Raw genomic sequence first — 9,572 nt, forward strand, 5'->3', positions numbered from 1 at the left:
GTGACTTGTGTTTTTCACGTTGGAGTAGATCGATGTGCAAGACGAGAAGCTCTCTTCTCTTTTAAACGCTCCATTTCCTCGTCTGCAATCACAAGCGAAAATCAGGTATTGAACACGACAGAAGCGACCAAAGCCTCGGATCGTGTGCCCTTCCTCTGGCTTGGTGTTAAAAGGGGAGTGGTCTTATGAGATCTGAGACGAGTGGACTTAGAGCTCAGACCACAACTTCCCCTCTTGGCTGTGAAGTATGCAACATTCAAGTCCTCATCAGAACGCAGACGAAAAAAACACCAGCTATTCGTCGCCGTGTGTGCTGGCTGCTTAAGGAGCCCAGTTGTCAGAGCTGAGCCTGTTATCATGGCCGTGTGGGGCAGGAGCCCGTTCCTTGTGGTGATTCCTCTGTGGATGAGTTTCGGGAGAGCTGGTGAGTCGTGACATTACGCTGGGATGTAACTTTAATTTTTATGTTGCTCTGGGTTGTAAGGGTGGCTTCATGTCTAAAGCCCCCACAGTCATGATTTTTTAATTTAGGATGAGAACAAGAAAACCCAGTTCAGCATGAGCTGCGCTGTTGAGTTAACTGGGGTGAAGATAAGGCTCTGGAGGGCACGCCAAGAGAAAAAAAATCAGTTTTGAAGATACTACTACTTGATCTTGGCAGACGGATATGTGTTTATTTAGTGCAGTGAGGTTTTCTGACTTTTGGCCTTGTTCCACTCCGTGTAGGCAGCAGAAACGTAGTCACCACCTCAGAGTTCCTGTGAAAAGAGAAGCGGACCCTGACAGTTATTGTTACTCGTGGCTGGTGTGAATGGCCACTTTTCTAACTGCCACTCTACTTAAACCATCCTGCCTCAAGCAAATAAACACAGTTTATTAGATTCATGTCAGCTGCCACTAAGGTTAGTTCAGACTTTATTTACCATTATACATATTTTCTCTATATTGGGACTATCACAGTTACCACAAGAACCATGTATGTAAAACACAGCTTTAACAGCTTACCCTTAAACTGCAGTGAAACAACCTGTTTAATAATGAGATGAAATAAGCCAATTTTACAACTTTCAGTGCATTTCAGTGTATAGAGATATATATTTAGCCTTCCAAAGGTCAGCTTATATCAGGGTTTTAACAGGTCAAGAATACATAAAAGTGAGTAAATATAAACAACTTTAACAACCAATCATTTTTAGGCAAAATTTTTTTTATGGTTGCAGCATCTCAAATGTAGGGAACTACGCCTTTTTCGTTTCTTACATTATAGGGAACTAAAAACTTCTGGCCTGTTGGTCAGCCAACAAAAAGCCATCAGCTTGGGTTCTAGGAGAATGTAATTGCCATTTTTCATTATTTACTGACGTAATTGGGTGATCAAACGATGATGAGGAAAACTGTAAATGTAGCCATGAACAGTTTAAATTCATATTTTCTTGTGCAACTTTGAAAATCAAACTTCTCCTTCAGTGTGAGCGATGTTCCACTTGACGTATTTCAGTTTTAATTGCAAACCACAACTGACTATGGCCTACTTCTGGTATGTGTGGTCTACAGCATGAGGCAAATTCACAGCAAACTGCTGTACACATTTTTACACACAAAGAGAAATATCTCGTTTTTGAAAACATGTCAAACCTAAACCTTAAACCTAAAAATACAGTGGCTGTAGGTTCAGCTGACGCCTCGCCTCCTAGACCCTACAATAAAATATACATATTCCTCTATTTCAATGCATAGAACTGTATACAGACACAGCAGACTTTATAAAGCATACTATTCAAATCATTATAGCACCAAATCACACAGTCTGTGTTAGATGTCTCGAGTCGTGACAAACACATGTGCACTTATTTGAAATTGTGCTGAGATGCACTTGTTGGCTCCACATACTGACATATTCGTCGCACTTTCCAATCAGTTAGTTATTTTAAGTGGATTATCACAGTGCTCGTTATTTTCTTTGAAACCACGCATCATGTGAGTTGTGGAAACCAGAGATGTTTACAAAGATAAGTGAACGCACCACATCTATCTGACACACAGGAAATTCAAAACAGAATGCAATATTTTCACCGTCGACTGTAAAAGATAAGAATGCATCCACAACCCACAAGCCAAATATGTCCACCAATAGTAAATTCCTGTATTTGGAAGTGATTCTCTGCTTGGGAGACAGTCATGTGATCCCAGACCTCAGAATCATCATTAAGTTCAGTGAAATTTGTAACGGAGGAGAGACAAAGGGAAGGAAGAGACGAGGCCGAAAACAACATCTGTTGTCATCGTGGAGAAGTTCATGTATCTAATGTAAGAATAGAAACTTCCGAGTTTTATATATTCAATCACATTTCAATTCTACAGAAATGTAATTAATCTAAACATACACTGCGCATTGTCAAACACGATTATTCCGGCTCAAATTTGATTGAACAGTGTGTAAATTGTCTTGACTAATGAAGCTGAAAATTAAGAAAGAAACAAAAACAAACCTCTGGAGCGTGGACTGCCCCACAGGAATCATCTTCACTGGTTAATTACGGTAATGAGTCAATTAAATGATGCATTAAAAAGAACTTGAAATGTTTAATTAAATGCAAATGTAAGTGTGGTGATAAAAAACTAGTTCCAAAATAATTATTAAATGTTCCAATAAGTCAGTTAAATTACTACAATTTGTGTTTTTGGAAACTTTGACATTTCACTTTGTCACTGAATTTAATGTGTCAGCATGTTTCATCGCACAGTTTGCTCATCATTTTCTTCAACTTTCCATGATGTCATCTTCTTCATTTAAAGCAATGGAATTTGAGGAAGTCCAGCCCGCAGCAACATGGGCTCTTCAAATCTATCCTGTGTGGCAGACTGGCTGTGAAAATTACAAATGAATTACATTTACATGCACATTACATTAATTCTTCATGTTCACTATCCTTTTTTGTGCATCAGTTGTTATTTAGAAATAAATTAAAAGAGGGGAAATTTTAAGAATATTATTTCCAGCATTAGAAATGAGATATTGCTGTGCAGCACTGTACAGAGCCAAAAGCATGACATTTTTGACCGTGCAATTCTGCGTCTGAGGATTTCCGTTCAGTAACCGCAGACCTACAGCCAGTGTTTTCCAAAAATGTTTGCCGTATATGCAGAAATGCCTTACACGTAGAGCCCCCGTCAGATATATCTGAAGAACGAAACTAAAAATACATTAGAAATGAAGCCTCGTCCAAGTCCCCTCATATGATGGTCTTGTATAACGTTCACATAACCCCAGATGTGTGTAACACAGTGGAAAACTATTCGACTTCTGTTTTGTATTCCTTCACTCCTTATCTGGTCTTGTTGATCACTGTTTTCCACAGTCTCTCACCTTATCCAGCTCAGATGGTTTCATGGCCTTCAAACTGATTACAAAGACACTTATTCTTTATATTCTCGTTCCTCCACCAACAGACTCTTATCTGTGTGTCTGAACCCTGTACAAGGCCATAATGAAACTCTCATGAGCAAGCCTGCTTCAAAGATCAGGTCAAAAACTGCAGTTCGTCAAAAGACCACTCACAGCTCAGGCTCCAGAAGCCAGTCAATCCCCACAGACCCCCATATTAAAATGGCCGACTTTACAGCAGAAGTAAACATGCTTACAGCCTGGTACTGAGTGCCTCTATAGCTGTTTTCCCCATTCATGACAACTGCACGGGGGCTCATTTTTATATATCTCACTACTTTAAATTATATTAAGGCTCAAAGTCATGCATAATTATGGCCATGGCCGCTTTGAGTGACAGCAAGCCCCACCTCTGACTCGTTTATGAAACAGGCTGATAATTTGTGGCCAGAGCTTCAATTTAGAACAATAAACAGGCAGTTTCACCGGAACTACCAGTTAGGTGTCCATTATCAGGAATTGTTATTCATATTAAATGAAAATCCTGCAGCCAATCAGAATCAAATATTCGCCCAGACCATGGTGTAATTATGAGTGAAAACATGACTCTGCTGTATGTCACCGCGCTTTTGTAACAGGTTTGCTCGTAAATTCTGCAACATATTCTTCCCGACACAAAAGGTTGAAGAGACATAAAAACCTTCTGCAGTGGGAGCCTTTGATGTGTGCAGCAGGTAGGCCGAAAAGTAGACAAAAAGAACCTTACAAAGGTTTAGATGCTTTATATTTGAATTGAAATAGCCTTTGGTAAAAGTACACGTCTAGACACAGACGTCACAATCTGTAAACTCAATATAACACTTTGTACACACTGTGCAGTGCAAGTGTTTGTGCATTAAACGTAATGCCTCTGACATGTTGCACACAGAGATGAAAAACCCAAAGTCTTCTGTAGGCTTCACCTTCTATTTTTATTGTCTTCATCCTGCGCGCATGTAAAGTGGTGAATATTTTCTTATCACACCGTTGGGCTCCCCTCAGATCCGCACCTGCACTGTGCAGAAACTGTGACCTGAGCTCTCCTGCTGAATGATACTCAATGGGAGCATGAGCAGACAGACTGGGAGGAAACTGTTTTTTTAGAGAAGCGGTTGATCTTGAAAAGGGCCGTTGTGTTTCCTTTGCCCAGCTGGAAGGAGACCCTCGTTCCCCGCACACCGTCTGTGCGTCTAGCGCCGGCGGTTGTGAGGTGTCTTGACGCGCAGATTGGGCAAGGATCACGCTGGCTGCTGGCAGCTTCTTGCTGCGCATCTGCGGGAGGAGGGTGTCTTGGCAGAGGAGGAGGAGGTTCCAGAGCAGATGCGGTGGCAGCAGCGGCTGGAGGGCGCTTCCTCTTGGAGCGATTATCTCGGTGTTTTTGATGCTCTAGTGTGGCTTTGCCCCAGCAACGCTTGTAGTATACAGGTCAGCTGTATTGTTAGACCAACGTGTTGCGGCTCGTGGCCTTCATCATGAAACACGTTACAAACAGCATTTGGCAGGTAGGCCTCCCCTGTTGGACTCCAGGTGTGAAGCGCCACAGGACGCTTTTGCGTGCTGAGCGCAGTCTGTTTCTCCACCCCTGCGCGCATTTAGGAGGAGAATCTAGCCATGTGTTTTGTGCACAGCAAACATCAGGCAGACACAACAGCTTTTCCGTCTTTACACAGGGCACTCACAAAGCATGGCTCTGGCAAAACATTGTGTTTCTGTCACACAGGGCTACAGTGCAGAGGGAGCGCAGCCTCCACAGGGTGTCCGGGCAGCCTCATCAGAGGAATGACGGTGGCAGATATCTGCGCAGCGGCATGTTGTGCTTCTCCCTCCTTTTCATCCAGTTTTACCTGCGCGATGTGTCTGAGTCCTCCCTCACTCTTTCAACTTTAAACTTGCTAGACGGCGGATGATGTGATGTCATATCTGACGCTTTTACGCACGTGGAAAACGTCTCGCCTCTGTGTCATATTGAATCACCCGGCTCTTGTTTTCCCACACAGGGCCTACATGGTGTTGAAGTAATAGCCTTTACACAATCATGTGTTCACAAAGTGGAAGCTGTTGAACTACACATCATATAAACAACAATATGAAAAAAAAAATCAAAATAAAATAATAATAATATTAATAATAATTTTTAAAGCTTGTTACCCTCCACAGGCTCCTACAAGCAGCATGCCCCAAATAGCCTGCAAGTATAGTTTCAGTAAAATGATAAGGAATCCTCTCATACATCATATTGCATGTGCAGCACTGTGTATGTACTTAATAGCCCCACTTCTGCCTCACCCGGGCCCCCACCCTTAGTTATTCCATTTATCTTTCATTTTAATAATTCAATTGAATTTTCCTGTCTATTCATAATGTTTTTGTTTGAAACAGCATGCAGTGTTACACCCCACTCTTCCTCAGTATGTCCCCATAAGTACCATCCAAGGTGACGCATAAAGCATTTTGCTCTCTAGCCTTTACTTCCTGATGTAATGGCTGTTTTTGCTGTTTGTTTCCTAATAAATGGTGACACCTCGATTACTCAACAGCCCCATCGTCAATGTATTGGTCACATGAGAAGTATGAAATGGGAGTCAGCAATGTTTGTTGCTTTGTGTGTTGAAATGCCATAAACGTATGCAGTCATGAGGCAAACTTTGAGGAGGAAGGGCTCTGTGACAAATGGTGATGACATTGCTCCAGTGCCACGAGTCTCCTCTCTGCAATCTCTTAAAATGATTAGGCAGTGTTATCAACATATGCAGATGTGCTGTTGTCATGGGTTTGCTCTTAACAAAGTGTTCTCCTGTGTTTCCTCAGCTGCTCTTGCAGAGCCACAGATCTGCTATGTGCTGGACGGTATCCTGTTTTTGTATGGCATCATACTGACGGCTCTTTACTGCAGAATTAAGGTTTGCGTGCTGCATCACGGAACATATCACAAAATACTATGTACTATGTGCAGTATTATGCAAGAAGAGAATCTTTTTAAATGTGAATGAACCCTTTATTTTGCATTGTCTGATGAAAGACAAATGGAGCATAATTGAATTTTAATTTGATACATTATTCATGTCTGGGTGAAAAATAGGGTGTCGTCAGCAAAATAAGACATGCTGCACATTTAGGAAAAGGATCATCAGCATCATACATTTTACAAGAATACATGAATATCACACCCTGATGTACTTACATTTAGATTTGAGACTTGTTGATCTGTGGTTGTTACTTTCCTCAGCTGCATGTATTACATATTTATAAAAGGAGTGCGTGTACTGACAGTACTGTAGGTAAAGTGAAGAAAAAAATATTTTTTGATGTAGAGTGATCTTAAGGACATTCACCATTATGGAACAATTACATTATACAATACATTTGCTCTAAAAATAAAACTTAAATGAGCTTGTTTGCTTTGTACTTTTGACAATTAATGTATTAGAAGCATGGAGCGCAATCTTCACTGGTGTGCTGATATATTCTTATGGCCGGAAAATTGAACTAAAAAGTTAGTGAAAATACAATCTTTGCTTGTCTTTCGGTAATCACTCATTTATTCTTTTACAGATCTACAATGCTAAGGGGGCTGAAGCTGGGAAAGTAAAGGCCAAGCAGGTAAGAATACATGCATGTACACAGTATATACGTGACTTTAAACAGACACAAAGATGCACAATTAACCACAACACCACAAACTGGAGTTTCAGTGACCAAACCTGAGAGAGAGCTCATCTAGTCGCAGAAATATCTCACCAGTCTGGTCAGACCTCAGAGACAGGAAGCATGAAGAATGGAACTGGCACATGTCCACACACACACCTATTGATTTCTTTTTTTCTTCTTCCAGCAGCCTCAGCTGTTTGTGTTGAGTTAAACTATTATGTTGGCTCTGCTCTGACAAAGTTTCGATTTCCTGAGCCCACCAACAAGCTGTCAGACCAATGAAAAGCCTCTCTTTTTCTATGTTATTTTCATTATTATGCTTTTATTGGTAGAGCCCCTTTAATTGCTGAATTCAAACGACATAGATGGAGCTTTTGAAAGAAAAATAAATGAATATAGCAGTTTTAATAACAACTTTCTTGTTCAGTTCATCCATGATCATGGTATGCATGTTCTTAGATTTCAAAATGACTTGCTATCCAGGCAGAGTTTTTCATTTCATTACAAGAGCTCTTAACCTGCTGTTTTACTGCTTTGACTTTTTTAGTCTATTATTTCCTATTGCAGCCACAAACTGCGCACAGCCTAACCCAGTGTGACACACACACACACAAACACACACTCTAAAGTGTACAGACATGGTGCCTGGCTTTCTGGCTTGCATCACTTCTCATGCAGCTTCTTCTTTGCCTTCCTCTTTACAGGTTCACATATGCGCCCTGTTGCAGCCAGGAAAGACAATAAGTCTTTCACTAGATTTTATGTCACAATATGTTTTCCTACAGTGTCTGATTTTGTGCTTTTCTCCCCCTGACAGCCTGTTGAAGAGGGCATTTATACGGTGAGTTTTGATGCTGTGAATGATAACAGCTAATGCTTAAACAAAGCTTATTGTGGTGTACACTGAATTTGTCATTTTCCGTCTGTCTTCCTCCCAGGGTTTGACTCCTCATGCCCAGGACACATATGAAACTATTGGCTTGAAGAAGTGACGTGGTGAACAAGAGTCCAACACAGATATTTTCTTTTTTTTTTCCCTTTGTATTTAAATATCGTATATCTTTTCCTGCTTATATTTTGAGAGAATGTGAGACTTTGTGCACCTGTGGTCATTTCCCTTTTGTATGATTTATGGGAAGTTAAGAAGGTCAAGACAAGAAAAAAAAAAAAAAAAAACAGGAAAAGGGAAGATGAGCCCAAGGCAAACAATTCTCAAAAATGCTTACCCCTGTTGTAATAAGGTATTTTTACTGCTCTATTGCGTATATTTAATTTTTATGCAAACATATTTTGATAACTGTGATGCTTCAGAGAGACAGAAAAAAAGTGTTGTGTTTCTCATGTACCGCTGATACACTCAAAGCTGGTTTCTGTGCCGACATACTAACCGGCACTGACTTCCTGCCACAGACTGTCCAACTAACTTCCTCTTTAAGGCCATTAGAAAGATGTCAGTCTTTTCTTATAGTGTTAAGTGTTAAAGTTTCGTGCGAGATGGTAGAAGTTAGAGCCGAGCTCTCCCTCTGAAGTAACGCCTTAGGGAAACTGAGCAGTGTTTCTTGCACACCACAGGATGGCAGTGACGGTGTCTTTGGTGAAGTCCTTACCTGTTCATACTCAAACACACAGACGCTCTCCTTTCTCCGAAGAGCCCAACACAAATCAGAGAAATAACACACTGCTGTAAAGTTTTGCTTGTTAACTGCTGCTGGTAGGATGCAAAGAGCTGTTTTACTTACACAAAACCTACTCAAAGTTGAACTTTTTTTTATTAAATAAGATTGTCTCTTTTTAATGTGGCATATTAGAGCAACCCTATCTCCTGCATGTTCCGTTTGTATGGGGAGTGGTAAACCTCCAGGCGTAAGGTAAACAACCACATGACGAGGCATACAAATAAGATTTTTCCGACAGTGGATCAACTGCTAACAGATTAAATAAAGCTCATAAAGACTTATGTAATTATGAAAGATTTGATCTGTGTCACATTTAGCCCAGATCTGACTGATCACCAACCTGTTCAACGTGTAACCAATAAAGGAAAAAACAACTATGATGTGATCATGTGGGGAAAAACATAACAGCATGATGCATGAATCATTACATTTCTTGATTAAATATATGTATAAAATGAAGCAAAAGTTGGCAGATTGGTTTATTCCTGTGATTTAGATTATGGAAATGTACATATTGTCCTTCTGTCGCTCATCTTTACTGTTATTTCTGATTATCCCCTTTAAAATTAAAGGATTAATTTGTTTTTTTCTATGGGAGGAGGCGCCTTTTGTTTTGGCATCAACCGAGTATAGTAGCCTATTATGATATACAGTCTGCGTCATTTGGACGTGGTTTAAACTGTCTCTCCATGCCTGCTTTTCACCTGCCTCTCCTCTGAGCAGAGCAAGTAAAGACGAGCAAATAACTGTCATGTTGCCTTCACCAAACCGGAATGGTGGCTTTTGGTGCGAATGTGTGTATGTCTGTGTGTGTGTGTGTGTGT

The 9,572-nt window shown here is 40.6% G+C and overlaps 1 protein-coding gene across 1 annotated transcript; it reads left to right on the top strand.

Annotated features, from left to right (window-relative positions):
- The first annotated feature begins 227 nt into the window (after positions 1–227).
- fcer1g (Fc epsilon receptor IgFc epsilon receptor Ig) lies at positions 228–9,337 on the top strand. The gene is made up of 5 exons (XM_070993402.1): positions 228–424; positions 6,233–6,324; positions 6,977–7,024; positions 7,890–7,913; positions 8,011–9,337. The coding sequence occupies exons 1-5, from the start codon at positions 358–360 to the stop codon at positions 8,062–8,064; spliced, it is 285 nt and encodes a 94-aa protein (XP_070849503.1). The 5' UTR covers positions 228–357; the 3' UTR covers positions 8,065–9,337.
- The last annotated feature ends 235 nt before the right edge of the window (positions 9,338–9,572 follow it).

Source organism: Chaetodon trifascialis, chromosome 23, assembly GCF_039877785.1.
Source record: "Chaetodon trifascialis isolate fChaTrf1 chromosome 23, fChaTrf1.hap1, whole genome shotgun sequence".
Lineage (NCBI taxonomy): Eukaryota > Metazoa > Chordata > Actinopteri > Chaetodontiformes > Chaetodontidae > Chaetodon > Chaetodon trifascialis.

Excerpts from the sequence above, each read along its gene's own strand:
- fcer1g (XM_070993402.1), top strand. The coding sequence starts at position 358 with ATGGCCGTGTGGGGCAGGAGCCCGTTCCTTGTGGTGATTCCTCTGTGG. Across the intron at positions 425-6,232 it reads GATGAGTTTCGGGAGAGCTG|CTGCTCTTGCAGAGCCACAG; the intron begins GTGAGTCGTGAC and ends GTGTTTCCTCAG. Across the intron at positions 7,914-8,010 it reads TTGAAGAGGGCATTTATACG|GGTTTGACTCCTCATGCCCA; the intron begins GTGAGTTTTGAT and ends TCTTCCTCCCAG.